This window comes from Pteronotus mesoamericanus, unplaced genomic scaffold, assembly GCF_021234165.1.
Source record: "Pteronotus mesoamericanus isolate MK-2021 breed Mesoamerican mustached bat unplaced genomic scaffold, CSHL_Meso_final scaffold_409, whole genome shotgun sequence".
In the NCBI taxonomy this organism is placed as follows: domain Eukaryota; kingdom Metazoa; phylum Chordata; class Mammalia; order Chiroptera; family Mormoopidae; genus Pteronotus; species Pteronotus mesoamericanus.
Window position 1 is genome coordinate 1,256,574 of NW_026555316.1, and position 16,031 is coordinate 1,272,604.

The following is a 16,031-nucleotide window of genomic DNA, read 5'->3' on the forward strand; positions in this document are numbered from 1 at the left end:
ATGGTTTAGGATCAAGGACCAGCAGGACCGCACGTTGGAGCCCTGGCTGAATGCTAACCACCCCCAGTGCTGCGTTACCAGGCGAGCTGGACCTTCGCCTCCACGGGCCTTTTTGTGGCGCTACAACTGGAGCTCTTGGCAGCTGAGATCACACAGGACCCGAAAAAGGGGCGGGACAGGGCAGAGCCCGCGTGAACGCAGCAGCTCCGGGAGACAGAGGCACCCCTCTGGGCTCACAGACCCCGGCCCGAGCCGAGGCAGGCGGACTCAGTTCATCCTCCTACAGAACCAGCGGGATCCCCCCTTTTCTTCCCACCTATCCAACGCTGGCACCCCAGCTCCCACCCTCTATAGCTCCCTCCCCTCCTGAGGGAGGACACGGTCCCAGCTCCAGGTGGCCTGGAGCCCTGGGCTCCTCCATCCGTACCAGGGCTCCAGCCGCCCCTGCTTTGGAAAAGCATGAGGAGCAACAGGTGGAAGGGGTGTGTGGGAAGAGATCAAATTGTGCAGGGAGGGCGGGAAGGGAACTGGGCATAGGGGGCTGCTGCGCTCACGGCCAAAGCTCCCTGGCCCGGTCCCGGGCAGACGGACCCCTCAGAGCACAGGCAGATGCGCAGTTCAGGAAGGGAAGCATGAAAAATGACAACGAGACCGCTGGAGGCCAGCTGTGCTTCATTTCTCCCTCTGCAACACTGCCCACAAAGACGAGTCAGAGTGTGCGGCCCGGGGCCACGGAGCAGGGCAGCACATCTGGCTCCTCCCTGCTGCGTGTCCCTCCCCAAGCCACCACGTCTCAGCGGAGGCCCCCACCGTGTAGCCCAGGCCCTGACCATCACACGCCTACCAGTCCAAGAGTCTGGCCGGCCAGGGCAGTCCCCTGCACACGGGGCACTCGAGGTTGAGGGGGCCAGAAAACCACTCACCCCAGCCACAGCTCCACGCCGAATGGCCACCGAGTGCGGGGCACTGCCCTGGGCCCTGGGCACGTGCCCGCCCCTCTGCGGCCGCAGCTGCCAGCTTCGGCCCTTGCTCTCGCTGAGTCTGTTGAGACTCTGGCACCGAGTCGGCCCCTCGCCATCCTGAGTGTGACGGGCTGGTGCTGGGGCTGACCAGTCTGGACGGGGGCCTCTCCCAGAGCCCCCCCACCAACCCGGAGCCTGGGGTCCCGCCTGGGAAGCATACAGCAGCCCTCAACCCATCAGGGACACATCGGGCTCCAGGGCGGGGACAACTGATCTCACCTCCTCCCTCAGCCGCTCCCCACCCCCCCGGGGCCTTTCGTGGTCCCCCTGGGGGTGCTTCTGGGATTGTGTTATCAGGCCTTTGCGGCCTTTGATAGGGCCTCCCTCCCTGGGGTTGTAAAAGCCACCATTCTGGCCATCGCCCACGGGCACCCCTGCAAACATCCCCCATGGGTCCCCTTGGGCCCAGGTGCACTAAAGCGCCTCATCCTTGACGCTGGGGGTGGGCACCAGGGCCCCCCGGTGCACACGCTGGTGCTTGAGCAGGTGCTGCTTCTGACTGAAGCCGCGGCCACAGGCCGCGCACAGGTAGGGCCGCTCGCCCGTGTGATTGCGCCGGTGCCGCGTCAGGTTGGGCTTCTGGCTGAAGCGGCGGCCGCACTCGGGGCACGGGTAGGGCCGCTCGCCCGTGTGGATGCGCCGGTGGATGGTGAGCGCCGACCACCACGAGAAGCTCTTGCCACACTCGTTGCAGATGAATGGGCGCTGCTCCCCGGGTCCGGCCAGGCCAGCTCGCACGCCGCCCCACCGCGTGTCCCCGGGTCCCCGAGCTGCTGGAGAGCTGCACGGTGGTGTTGAGCGGGCCACGGCGACCTGGGCCTGCGCCTCGTCCCCCAGCACGGCGGGCCCGGGACACAGCAGCTGGGCGGTGGCGGTGCTGTCGTGCGCACGCTGGTGGGCCCGCAGCGCTGCGCGGCTGGGGCAGCTCTGGCCACAGCTAGGGCAGCGCGTGGCCTGGGCACCAGGCATGTGCGTGCGCTGGTGCTTGAGCAGGTGCTGCTTCTGGCGGAAGCTGCGGCCGCAGTGCGGGCAAGGGTGCGGCCGCTCACCCGTGTGGTTGCGAAGGTGCCGCGTCAGGTTGGGCTTCTGGCTGAAGCGGCGGCCGCACTCAGGGCACGGGTAGGGCCGCTCGCCCGTGTGGATGCGCCGGTGGATGTTCAGCGACGACCACCACGTGAAGCTCTTGCCGCATTCGCTGCAAATGAACTGGCGCTGCTCGACCGGCCCGGTGGTGGTGGCAGAGGAGGAGAGGTCGGTCTGGGGCCCTGCCTGGCGCCACCAGCCCTGGCAGAGCCCCAGCCATGCCCACTCCGGGCGCCCCCGCGGAGTCCCGGGGCGCAGGCGGCAGCCCCGGCGCGCTGCAGCATCCCGGAGCAGCTCGGACAGCCTGGCGCGGGCGCCCTGGCGGTCCCGGGCATGCGCGCGCTGGTGGATGCGGAGGCCCACCTGGTGGCGGAAGCAGCGCTCGCACTCAGGGCACGAGTAGGTGGCCGGCCGAGAGTGGGTCTTCTGGTGTTTGAGCAGGTGCTGCTTCTGGCTGAAGCGTCTGGCGCACTCCGGGCAGCAGAAGGGCCGCTCGCCCAAGTGTTGCTGCTGGTGGCGCGCCAGGTTGGGCTTCTGGCTGAAGCTCTTGCCGCACTTGCCACACAGGTACGGCTTCTCCCCGGTGTGGGTGCGCTGGTGGATCTTCAGGGACGACCACCAGCTGAACCTCTTCCCACAGTCCAGACACACGAAGTGACCCTCGCCGGCCGAAAGAGCAGGGCTCAGGGGGCCAGGGGCTGCCCCTGGAACCCGGCCTGCCAGACCCACCTCCTGCTCAGTGGGAGGGGTCCACTTGGGACCCCCAGTTTCCTCCTGTCCTGCCAAGGATCGGTTCTTCCCCATGGTCTGGCATAGCCGGAGGCCCAGGGGCTGCTGGTAAATGTTCTCCTTATCCCTCCTGGAAGGCACGGCCGGTGGCGCCAGGTTCTGCAGCAGCCGCTCTGGCTTCTCTTGCTTGATTTTCACCACCAGCCCGTCTGCTGCCAGACAAAGGAAGAGAGGACAGGAAGTCAGTCGCTGCTCGGAGGGTGGAGGGAAAGGCCAGGAGGGCCGAACACAGCTGAAAAGAAGAGACAGGAGGAGGATGCAGAAGAAAGACTGGAAAAGGGAGAAGAGGAAGCGGGGAGGGAAGGAAGGAAGGACAATCAGGCAGGGGCAGGCTGGGGTCTGGAGAGCAAAGGAAGGTGCAGGAAAGGGAAGCTCCGTGGGGCTGCTGCCCGGGACACGCCGGGTGCCCCGGCTCTGCCTGAGGCCCGGGGAGGTCCTCCCGCCCCAGAGCAGCAGAGCACGGCCACATTCAAACGTCTCGTTCTTTTCCTGAGGCTCCACTGTGCCGAGTGAGTGTGTGCCCAGCCCCTCAGTGGTTGGGTGGCCCAGCCCCCCAGTGGTTGGGTGGCCCAGCCCCCGGCACTGCTGGACCCTCTCTGGAGTAGCAGCCATGGCGTGTGAGCATCTCACCTGCTGGGATCTCAGCCGTTCGGTAACCTCACTCTCCTTCAACAAAAGCAAGAACAAGAAAGTCGGCCAGAAGGGTCTCAGCAGGTGTCGCCTTGACCTTGTACTAAACCCAGCCCCCTTTCCTCCCAAGACTCCCGTCCACAGGACCGCTCCATCCACAGGGGCACTCTGGGCCCGCCCAGGGACAGCCAGGAAAGGGCTGCTGCAGACAGGGAGTGTGGACTGCGTGATCCCACGTATATCACGTGCAACGGCTGGCAGGCCTAGCGGGTGAGCCACACACCGGGACCGTGGCCCCCTTCCAGAGGGCCCTGTGATTGGGAGGGAGCCGGCAGGCGGGGCCGGGGGACTTCTGGGTTCTGGCAACAGTCCCTTTCTTGATCTGGGTGCCAGTTACATGGGCGTAGTCACTTTGTAAGACTGTATAGAGCTTGTCCGCCTATGTGTTTTTCTGTGTGTTACCCTTCAGTAGAAGGTGTGCATTCAACAAAGAGTAGGTAAAACAAAACAGCTGTGAACAAAAGAGAAGCTCTAAACAACAGGTTCCAATATGAAAAAGACAAGAAAACAAACCCAAAGGAAGTAGGAGGAAGGAATTAAGAAAGAAAATAGCAGAGATTAGAGGATAAAGGGAACGTAAAGATAAAAATAAAGGGCTCTGAAAATCCTAAAATACTGTTGTTATATCAATTTGAAAAATCTATATAAAAATGGATGGTTTTGAGAGAAGATATAAATTAACAAAACTGACTCAAGCGTAAGTAGAAAACATGTCTATATAAACAGTCAGAAAAAACCGACAAGAAAGCTGAAATTCTACCCTGAAAATGGGCAACGGGCCAGTCAACTGTATGAATGGCTTCTACTAAAACTCCAAGGGCAGGAGGTCCGCAGCTTATATAAACTGTGACAGCACCTAGGAGGGCAGGAAGGGAGGGAGCCTACGCTAGCACGATGCGGTATCAAGTAAGACAAGGGCGGGGTAGGCAGAAAATACGACCTTTACATTCTTTGAAAGTAGACACAAAGAACAAACACAAAACCATTAGCGAAGCAGGGTCAGCAGCATGAAAAGAACAGGGTGTCAGGGCCTTGCTGGCATCTTCCCCAGGGAAGCAGACATGGCTCCACGGTAACTTGTGACATTAGGTTTTAAAAGGTGGAAAAGCTTCTATGATCTCAATGGGTGCAAAAAGTCTCACGATGAAATGCAACAGCATCTCTGGAGGGAGAGGGGGGAGAGAGGAGGGAGGAGGAAGGCTGGGAGGCAGGGAGGGAGGGAAGGCGGGCCGGCAGGCTCTCAGCAAACGAGGGACACAAGGAGCTGCCCTCAGGTGGACCGCGGAGCCACACTAGGAACTGCAGCAAGAGTTGGGACCAAAGGCAAAAGGATAGAAGCCCATTCATGTCGGGGACAAGGGAGGCAGCCACTGCCACGCTCTTCGGCATGGTCCCTGAGGAACCAGCCAAAGCAAAAGGAAAAGAAGAAAAATATATAAATACTACAAAGGAAAACTATCATTCGCTGGTCATTATTAACCTAGAATGTGCAAGAGAACCTACTGACAATATATCAGAAATGAGTTTTGGCAAGATGGTCAGATACAAAAACATGGAACAATTCATAACTTTTAAAAAAAATGGGAACAAAGCTATAAAATAACCAGAAATATATCTACCATATGTGCAAAACTTATATAAAGAAAACTATTAAACTTTATTGAAGGGAAAAAGGACATATCAATGAAAGGACAGATACATCGTATTTCTAGATAAGCAGCAGCTCTTCGCTCCAAAACAATGTCTAAACTCAGTGTAATCCTAATTAAGCTAAATTATAAAATTTACAATTTGCATCCCTGGCTGGTGTGGCTCAGTGGACTGAGCACCGGCCTGTGAACCAAAGGGTCGCCAGTTCAATTCCCAGTCAAGGCACAGGCCTGGGTTGGGGGCCGGGTCCCTGGTGGGGGGCATGTGTGAGAGGCAACCACACACTGATGTTTCTCCCTCTCTTTCTCCCTCCCTTCCCCTCTGTCTAAAAAGAAATAAAAAAAAATTTTTTTTTAATTTACAACTTATATAAATCACCCAGAAAATTCTAAAAATGAGAAAGGAAGATTTTGGCTTATACGACATTAAAAGCGAAAATATTACCACCACACAGCACTTAGAATGGCTGAATTCCAAAACCCGGACACCAGCGCACGTGGGCGAGGCCGCGGGGCGGCAGGCGCCCCCACTCACTGCCAGTGGGAGCGCAGCTCGGTGCGGCCGCTCGGGACGGCAACTAGCCAGTGTCTTACAAAACTAAACGCGCTCTCACCGTATGACCCCGCAACCACACTCCGCAGCGTCTACTCAAATGAAATGAAAACCTACGCCTCCGCAAAAACCTGCACACAGATGTTTACAGCAGCTTTATTCATATTTGTTAAAACTTAGAAGAAACCAAGATGTCCCTCAGCAGGTGAGTGGATAAACAAACTATGGTACGGCCCTGAACAGTGTGGCTCAGTGGGTTGGGTGTCATCCCACAGAGTAAAGGTCACTGGTTCGATTCCCAGTCAGGGCGCATGCCTGAGTTGCATGTTAGGTTCCTGGTAGGGGCTGTGTACAAAGGCAACTAACTCATCGAAGTTCCTCTCACATCAATGTTTCCTTCCCTCTCTTTCTCCCTCCCTTCGCCTCTCTAAAAATAAATAAATAAAATCTTTTTAAAAAATAAAAAATAAACTGTGGTACATCAAACAATGGAATATTACTCAGCACTAAAAAGAAATGAGCCCTGGCTAGTGTGGCTCAGTGGGCTGAGCACCAGCCTGCAGACCAAAGGGTCACTGGTTCGATTCCCAGTCAGGGCACAGGCCTGGGTTACGGGCCAGGTCCCCAGTAGGGGGCGCACAAAAGGCAACCACACATCGATGTTTTCCTCTCTCTTTCTCCCTCCCTCCCCCTCTAAGAATAAATAAAATCTTTTAAAAAATAAAATGAATTATCAAGCCATGAAAAATCATGGAAGAAACATCAATGCACTTCACCAAGTGAAAGGAGCCAACCTGGAAAGCCTACGAACTGTGCGATTCCATCTAAAGGACGCCTGGAAAAGGCAGCCGTGAGTGGCTGGGCTGTGTGAGGAGGCCCTGGAGCTTGGGGACGGTGCGTGGGGACCCTGTCAGGTGCGTGGGCACCCTGTCAGGTGCGTGGGCTGGGACGTCCATGGCACGCTTTTCTTTGGGGATCGGATAGTAATTAATACAGGCAAGCAGGCCTGAGCTGCCCGCGGCCGGAGTCTAGAGACAAAGCCACCGCTCCTCCATCAGCACAGCGAGGACCGGTGTGAGGCTGTTCTCAATGGTTCAGATAACAGCGAAGCTGTAAATGGGGAGCTACTGCTTAATGAGTCCAGAGTTTCTAGGGTGATTTAAAAAAAAAAAGTCCTGGCAATAGATGGTAGTGATGACCGTACAACAATGCAAATGCACCTAAGGCCACTCAATTGTACACTTAAAAGTGGTTAAAATGGTAAATTTCACACCACATGTATTTCACCACAATTTTTTAAAAATATAACATTAACAAAAAAGGGAAAAGGTGCTTAAAAGAGGTAAGTTCTCAATGATCTCAAAACTTTGGCCATCTAGACAGTGCCGCGCTCTGGGTCCGGCAGCAGGAGCCTGTGGGGGCCCAGGGCTGGCTGCAGCCCCCGGCGCCCCCGGCCCTGGGAGCCTCCCTCCGTGCCGCCTCAGGGGAGAGGGTCCAGGCCGCTGTGTTCTACTCTCCCCTAAGACCACGGGGCACCAGGGAGTCGCCAAGGCGGGGGGGGGGGGGGGGGCCGGCATACTCCCTCATCTCTCACATGTGAATTAGGGTTCCACTCCTGAGTTTGCCTGGGACAAAGGGTCCTTCTGCTACAATGTCTGGAACCGTCTGTCCGAGGCTGTACTGTAATTACGGTAACATCAACCTCTCTCTCTCTCTCTCTCTCTCTCTCTCTCTCACACACACACACACACACACACACACACACACACCCCCACCCCCACCCCGTGATCTCCGCATTCGCAGTGACAGGCTGCGGGCCGGGGGCGGGGCCGGCCGGCCTGGGAGCCCACGCAGCACGCCACCCCTCTGAGCCGCCGTCCGTTCCTTTTTCACCCACTGCCCCATCTCTGTCTCTGCCTCGGGCCCACTGCAGTGATTACCGGGGGAGGGCTGGGGCTCCAGGGTATATGGCGCAACAACTCCCCAGGAGGAGGGGACAGAAAGGGACCTGATAAAGTCGCTGTGCCAAGCGCTGAGAGGCAGGGATCCCAAGGAAGGACCCTGTGCCCTCTCCTAAGCCAGAGCCGCTCTGCAGCTGGCTCCCCGGGAGCCAGGGCGGCCACGCCCTCCAGGCTGTGACAGAGGCTGTGCCTGAGAGCGGCTCTCAGACACCCAGGGCTGCTCCGCTCAGACGCACGGCCGTGCGGGACACTTCCACTCGCGGTAGCAGCTGCACTCGTCTGGGAGAACCAAACGTGATGGCTGTGGTTCCTCCCGACGGGCTCTACGCGGATCGGCTGGAACTAACCGCGAGCCCCGCGGGGGCCCCGGACCCACGGCTTGTTCTCACCGCTCGTCCTACCCAGAGTGCTGCTTCAGTGTTTGACTGGCATGACCACCATGAACACCCTGTTCCAGAACTTACCACACTCCTCACTTTCCACCTCAGGGAGGCTGCGTGCGCGCACGTGCCTGTGAATGTGTGTGTTCCCTTGCCTGGCGAGGTATGGGCTGCCCTTTGTCGTTTTCTTAGCTCCCCCTGCCTGTCTTTGTTCCACTCCTTGATGTGACCTTCAGCGTCCTGCAATTCAACACTCTCTAAGCTACTGGTGACGGCAGCGACACACACTGGGCTTTGGAGGCACCCGGAAGACAGGCCTGGGGAGGGGCTGCGGTTGGCTCGTGCCGTTCCATCTTCTCTTACCTGCGCTGGCGCCAGCCAGGCCGTTCTCCATCCCGGAGGCCCCACGGTATCAGCCGGCGCCTGACTCCGTCTGCAGGTGAGATGGGGGCAAAGGAAACAAAGTTGGCCTGTGGGGCGAGGATGGAGGGGTTTCCCAGCCCTCGTGCGCCCTCACGGGTGCATTCCTCCTCTGTCAAAGCTTTTATACCTGTGACCTCAACTGAAATGTGCAGGATTTTTAAAATTGCACACAGACCTGCTAGGCAGGTACAACAGGCATAATTCCCATCTTAGGGAGAGGAGCTTGCGGTCAGACGGGGCCACTGATTTGACGCACAGAATCACAGAGGTGGCTGCATGGCGAGGCGGGGCACAATCCCAGGCCTTCTGGCTCCCGGAGCCCAGCGCCAGGCCCCGGCTCTTGGCATCTGCACGTGGTGGCGGGGGAGGGGCAGGGGGGTGCTGCACAGGAGAAACCCCAAGGAGTTAGTAGCCTGAGAGGCCAGGGGACACCCTGGCAGGCAGAACTGTCCCTGCAAAGTGACAGCCCCTCCTCTCTCTAAGTCCCTGCCTGTCCAGGCGCCAGTCCTCCCAGGGAGCTCTCCATGCAAGCCCAGCCGGGCTGGAGCCCCGCTCCTGGGGCTCACCTTGCTCGTTACCGCTCCAGCTGCCAGCACACTTCCCGGTGGCTCACTGCCTGCCTGGGGCAGGACGGGGCACAGGCCAGGCACTCGGTGCTCAGCTTTGCTCTGGCCACCCCTCTGCCTGGGCCGATCTGCCCCAGATCTCTGCAGGGCCCCTCGCCTCTTTCAGGCGGCCTTCCCTGGCCACTCTGGGTAAAGCCACAACCCTAACTCCACCTCACCTTCCTCCATGACACTCTGCCACCTGAGGTGGCATTACCTGTCTGCTTACTCCCTGTGCCCACTGCGGGAGGCCCAGGGTCGGGGCCAGAGCCGTCATGCGGGGAACCCGACACGCACACGTGGCCGGCTGACCCGCATGCAGACAGGGGCTGCGTGCAGCTGGGGCTTTGTTTCCCCCACGTAGTGCCAGGGGCTGTCCCTGCTCAGGACTGGCGTCTGCTTCACACACCCGCACCCCCTGAGCCCCACCCTCCCAAACAGTCCCGCAAGGGCCTGTGCTCTCCGCTCAACTCCAGCAGCCGCTTCCAAGGGGCTTCCCCCCAGGGCACCTGGCCCAGCCACTCTCATGAGAACCTGTCTTGTCTTGCTCCCCACCTGGGGCCCTCAAGAGCCCCCAGCCTAAGGGTCTGCCCATCCCGTTACCAGGCTCAGAATCAGGGCCCTGCAAAGAGAGGGGACGGGTAGGGGGCAGTAAGGGCACTTACAAGCCTAGAACATAGAAAAACCTTTTCCCCTACAGCAGGGAGAGACGCCTGCCCTTTCTTTTATAGTGTTTTCTTTAGAAAACTTTTGCCCTGGCTGATGTGGCTCAGTGCACTGCGTGCCAGTCTGAGAACCAAAGGGTGGCCAGTTCAATTCCCAGTCAGGGCACAGGCCTGGGCTGTGGGCCAGGTCCCCGGTGCGGGGCATGTGAGAGGCAACCACACATGAATGTTGCTCTCTCTCTCCTTCCCTTCTTTTCCCTCCCCTTCGCTCTAAAAATAAATAAAATCTTTAAAAAAGAAAAGAAAACTTCTAATTATAATTTTTGTCTATTTGAGACGTATGTAAACCTGTCTCTCTCGAGGGCCTGGGAGCCAACCCTTTGAAGGGAATCATTAAGGGAGGCAGGGCCCTGGCTCCCAGGCCCCGTGGGAGGGCGGAGCCTCACCCCCGGGGACACCTGGCTCCAAGCTGCAAAACCACCTCCTGCCATAAAGATATGAGAGGTGTGTTTTCCTCTGGATAAAGGCAGTTAACAAACACAGGTGGCCACCCCGGCTGCCAGGTGAATTTAGGACGTGGTCAAGTCCTCTGGCCCGAGCACTAGTGACGGCTTATCTCAAGCCCACGTGTGGAACGGGCCGCGCCCACAGGGCCGTGTAACCGGGGCAACCTCCTTCTGCCTTTGCGACCTCTCGGTGGACTGCCTGTCGTGTGCGTGTCTTCCTGGTGCGGGGCTCACTCAGTAAGGACGCGGGCCTCTTCCCCGCCGCCTTTGCGGGGAGCCTTCCTGGGTTGGCAGGAGGTTCTGTTTTTAACCCTATGTCCCCAGCAGGGTCAGCTCAGCACCCCTACTGTGGTTTCTAGACACAAAAACCAGCCCCTGGGCAGAGGAAGGGGAGCCCCGAGGCAGGGGGCGCCAGGCGGGGGGCGGGGGGCGGTCACCCTCGGGCCCGATGGGTTGCGTGTCCCACGCCTCGGGGAAGCCTCTCATTGGTGTCCGCCCCAAGAGGCTCAGGGGACTGGCGAGCAGGGAGGCCACCTAAACTCAGGAAACTCAGACGGGGACGGAGCCTCAATTCAGGGTGAAGACGGAGGGCAGGGGTCGGCCTTGTTCACAAAACCCCAACAGGACAGGGGAGGCCCTGTTGCGACTCAGATGAGTCCTCCTGGACCCATTCTGTCTTCCAAAGGGTGTTAGGGCCTAAAAACCGCCTAGGGTGGCAGAAAGCCTTCAATTCTCGGCAGCAATTCACAAGGAATTACCAGGGCAGCCCCTCCCGCGTCCCTGCGTCCCACCTGGGCTCACAAGGGCCTGTAGTCTAAGACAGAAGTCGACAGGGAAGGAAGAAGACCCTCATGGGCCCCAGGAGAAGAGATAAGAACGAGAGGGCAGGGGTTGGAGGACAGGAATGAGGGGCAGACAGGCCATGTCTTGGGGGCCCCCCTCCACCGGTGTGCTCAGGTGGGCCGTCCGGAAAAGAGGCCGGCCGGTGTCCTGCAGACAGACCCGGGGGTGGCCACACCCAGGGAAGTCTCCTTCCATGGCCGTGCCTCTCCACGCCAGCCAGGCCACCAGGTGCACCCGGCCCCGAGCTGTGCCGACCTGAGACGCCCAGCAGCCCACCCGGCAGGCCGCCTAGCAAAGCACCACAGCCAGGAAACAGCGCCGCAAGGGCCGGTCCGCCACCCCCACCAGCGCCCAGGCGGAGTCTCTGAAGGCTGCCTGGCCCTGACCCTGCTCGCCGACGGCCTTTCCCTGCCCGCCCAGCAAGTTCTGTGGAGAGTGGGTCTCAGAGCCGGGCCATGGCCCCCGCCCCCTTCCCAGCCCCTGGCTCCAGGCCAACCTCCCCACGTGGGGTCAGGGTGCATCGGGGATGTGAGCCCCCTCAACCGGAAGGCGTCTGCTGGGGCAGCTGTCGTGACAACTGCCAGACCACACAAAGAGGGGATTGTGGCCCGCGGCAGGTGGGGAGGTCTGGGGCCAGGGAAAGGGACAAAGGAGCTTTGGTCTTAGCAGAAACTTGGGGGCGGGAAGGGGCGGCAGCAGCTGGGCTGAGGAGAGAGGCCACAGCGCGGGGCCCGTCCAGGTCTCCCTGTGCCCTCCCAAGCTCGGCCCCCCGGCCTTCTCCACCCGCCAAGACGCCTCTCTTCCCAGACTCAGGCCCCAGATGGGGACGAAGCGGAGGGCACCTCATGCGTCCTTGGCCACCAGTGCAGCAGGGACTGGCCACATGCCCTCCACCAGGAGCTGAGGCTTTGAGGGGGGCATCTCCCTGAACCCCAGCCAACGGCCCAGCTCCTAGGCCCTGCTCAGCCAGGAGACGCCCACCCCCCGCAGGGTGCACCCAGGCGCTCACCGACCACTGCTGCTCACTTAAACTGACGCTGCCGCCCCCACAGGACACCATAGGCAGGGGACGGGCAGGGGGCAGTCTCCCCCAGGCACCCCGCCCCATCAAGCGGACCCCCCTCTGCCCCTCGGTCCACCGCCCCGTCAGGGCTGCTGTGCTTCCCTGCCTTTCTCTCAACCACCTCTCTCCCAACCACTGACTGGTGTAACCCCACCTGGCCCACAGCGCCTCACCCACCAGCCAGCGCCTGCCCTCGGCTGCGTGTCCTCGAGGTTCTGGCCTCCCTGCTCCACCCGGTGAGCTCACAGGTCAGACCCCAGGGTGCGGGTCCAGACCGTGGAGGGACCTGCACAGACCACTCAGAGGGTGTGTCTCAGATGCTCCCTGGCTATGGGGGTTCTGCTCTCCTATGCCACTCACTGAGACAAGTGGAGGGCTCCCCTGGTCACCTCAATGTTGGTCTGCCCAGACTCCCACCGGGACGGGGAGAAGCCACCGGCCCGGAGCACCGGCCGTGTGCCAAGCACAGAGCGAGCATCGCCCACTTCACACCTCACAGCCCTCATGGTGAAGAGCCACGCTGCGCGCTCAAGGAGCCAGCGCCGAACTAGACTCCAGGACCCTCGTTTTCAGGAGTTTCGTTTCTATACCCACATGTAGTTACTTGAACTGATACAAGGTAAATTAAAAATTCAGAGTCTCAATCACACCAGTCACGTTTCAGGTGCTCAACAGCCACATGTGGCGAAGCTATATAGCTTCCCGAGCTATACAGGGCAGCCCCGCCCCAGCCCCAGCCGAGAGCTCCACGAAGGCGGGGCCTTGCCCTGCCTGGTCCCTAAAATGCGAAGTGCTCAAGGTGGAGTGAGTGAGTGAGTGAGTGACTGAGTGAATCAAATGAAGACCCCAACAGGGGGTCCCCGGCCCCAGTGCCCTGTCCCTAACAACAAACACCACAGGAGGAGCTGACGCTGATCGCTGCCTGGGAAACCGACTTCAGCTCCTACCCGCGGATGCTGCATTTAAAACAGGCGATCACAGGCGCATGAGGAGAAATGCTGGAGACACTAAATCTCACACAAACGCGCCCAGGGACGTTCATACCTAACAGCTACCGCAGCAAAGTAAACCAACATCGAAGACGCACAAACGCAGGGAGACCCCGCAGGAGAACCCACACAACTGTGTGCGCGCAGTCCAAGAAATGGAGACATTTACCCACCCGCCGACCCACCCACAGACCCGCAGGGACAGCGTGCCCACATGAGCCAGAGGGGCACAAGTCACCACACAGCGCCCTTGCGGACACAGAAATGCACGTTCACGCTGATAACGCGCCCACAGGTGGCCTTGACCATCCCAACCACCCGCTGCTCCAAGGAACGAACTCAGGGAGGCGGGAGGCGGGAATGGCAGCCCACAGTGAGCCAGGAAGCTGCCAGCACAGGTCACAGGAAGTATGATGGGGACAGTCACCTGATGGCTCATCTGTGCTGGGGCTGGGGGTGGCAAGAGGCCAGTGCTGGGGGGAAGCTGGAGGGACAGAAAGCCCTAGAGGGAGAATTAGGCTCTGCCCAGCAAGCCCAGTGCAACATGAAATGCTCCCCAGGCCGGGCCCGCAGGGGTCCAGCCCCGAGACAGCAGCAGGCCCTCCCTCCCCGCCTTGAACCTGAGCCCTCAGGGTCGGCTCCTCAGCCCAGACTCCCCTTGAAGACTGGAGCTCAAGTTCCAGCCCCCCTGTCCTAGGCAAGTCACTTCACCTCTAGGCCTAGGCTCCGGATGGTGATGGTGGCCGAAAATACCTGCCCCGCAGGTTGGTCACAAGCATCAGGTAAGGGGCATTGTGCAAACACTACCCTTTTGAGCTCTATAAACTGGCTGTCTTTTCTCTCCACTGTCTCGGGGCCTGAGAACAAGCCACACCCACATTTTCTAGGTCATCTCCACACGCCCCCACTGCCGGCTCACTCTCCCTACACCAGAATTCTTCAAGCTGCGTCAGGATCCTCAGTGGCCCCAGCGCCCACAGAGTAACCCCCAACTCTGCCACCAAGGTGAGCTGGCCTCACGGGAGGACGAGGGCATGGACTCAGCTTTCACTGTCACAAACCTGCGCGGCCGTGGCCACGTACATGACGGAGCTGCTCGAGCGCGGCAGCACACGGTCCCCAGCCCCGTGTTGGCCTGGTGGGGAGGAGGGGCTCTTCCTGGCCTGGTGGGGGTGCCTAACCAAGTGGGGGCCAGCAGGGCTGTGGCAAGGAAAGCGGGGCTGAGGGACCTGCGTGCCAGGCAGGGTGGCTGGGCTAGAAGCCTTAGAAGGACCAGCTGGCCTGCGGCTGAAAGGCTCACTTCGGGTGAGTCCCAATGGCCTCATAGCCTGACTTTGCTGGGGACAGGGGACCAGTGTAGCCTAGTCTCTCAGGACCATTCCACAGCCCTTGGGCCCTTCCCCACCAGCATGTGGCCTGTCCCCTGGGGGTTGCCCTGGCTGGCCTCTGGACAATCAGCTCCCTCTCCAGGCATCAGTGTTCTGTCCCTGGACCCACCAGACCTCACACCTTCCTGTCATCTAGAGTTTATGACCAAGGAGACCATGCAAATCAACTGCCAAGTGGCTTTAAAATGTTCTCGGAAGTGCAGGGCAACTGCTGCCCGGGCCACACCCACAGACCAGTAAACCCAGAGGTCCTGCCTGGCCAGGCGAGCATCACCACCACCTAAAGGCCGGCCTCCGTCCCATGTCCAGCACCGTCCACATGGTATAGTGATAATTTGTCTGTCTCCACAACAAGACTCTTAAACATCTTAACACTGGAAGTGTTTCTCTACCCAGCACCCAGCACAAGGTTCCGCGTGTTGTAAGCCACTGAGGACAGTTTTAATAAAGGAACATTTAAATAACAGAAATTTCCGTCTGAAACAGATTACAGAATCACGGAATCTTACGAGTTGAAAGGAGGCTGATACTCTCTAATCTCTTCATTCACAGATGAATGCAGGGACCCCAAAAGAACAGCCTAGATGTTTCCTGTCCCTTTACCCCTCACCCCCTGCGTCTGGGGCTCTGACCACACCCAACACAGGCTCTGGCTGACCGAGACCCAACTCCAGGCTAACTCCAGGCTCCGTCCTGCCAAAGGGCTGCAGGAGGCCTCATCTCTATGTTCTCCACCTTTACGGGGAAGAAGCCCCTAGCCCCTACCCCACCCCCACTGAGATCTTGGCTCCTGTGCCCATTTTCCTGGAATGGAGGTTTCAAGGAGACCGTTACACACAGGCTTCCAATTTCTGTGGTGCTGCCCTCTCATTGTTCTCACCCCAATCCTCATCCACACTCCTTTGCTGATTTATTAGGCACCCACGTGTCACTCCGCTGCGAGCACTGGGATTCCTGCTCTCCAGAAGCTCAGTCTTTCTGGGAGACTGTCACAGTTACCGAACATCGGGACAGTTTCCCCCACCCCCGCTCACCACCCGGTTCCTCCCGCTCTCACCGGCAACCTCCTGCTCTCTGGCCCGGCCTGCAGCCCCTCCCACACATAACCTGGTCCCCGTCCCCACTGGCTGAGTGTGGGGCGGGGAGTGGGGAGTTCGGGGCCGGACGCGGGGGACTCAGGGGACCCCGAAGCCGCCTCCAGCCCGGGGCTGGGTGGAGGCAGCGCGGGAAGAGCGGGCCGGGCGCCGGCCCCAAAGCACGGTCCGTCCCTCCGCACGCCCCTCCCCGCCCATATTCAGAGGGACTCAGAGGGTGGGGGACGGGAATAAATACCTTTGACTTTGAGGCTAAGGTTAACGGGAACTGCCACCCGGGGCGACTTGGGCACTGGGCTCCCGGGCCCCGCCAGACACGGGGCAGGTA

General features: G+C 59.7%; 1 protein-coding gene across 2 annotated transcripts; it reads right to left on the minus strand.

Moving 5' to 3' along the window:
• Window positions 1-363: 363 nt before the first annotated feature.
• Window positions 364-16,023, minus strand: ZNF775 (zinc finger protein 775). 2 transcript variants are annotated; one of them, XM_054593462.1, is made up of 3 exons: window positions 15,942-16,023; window positions 8,491-8,560; window positions 364-3,043 (listed from the first exon to the last, which is right to left on the minus strand). In XM_054593462.1, the coding sequence occupies exons 2-3, from the start codon at window positions 8,519-8,521 to the stop codon at window positions 1,437-1,439; spliced, it is 1,638 nt and encodes a 545-aa protein (XP_054449437.1). In that variant the 5' UTR covers window positions 8,522-8,560; window positions 15,942-16,023; the 3' UTR covers window positions 364-1,436. The 2 variants fall into 2 exon arrangements, with proteins under 2 accessions (XP_054449437.1, XP_054449436.1); XM_054593461.1 differs by having other exon boundaries at window positions 364-3,046.
• Window positions 16,024-16,031: the final 8 nt, after the last annotated feature.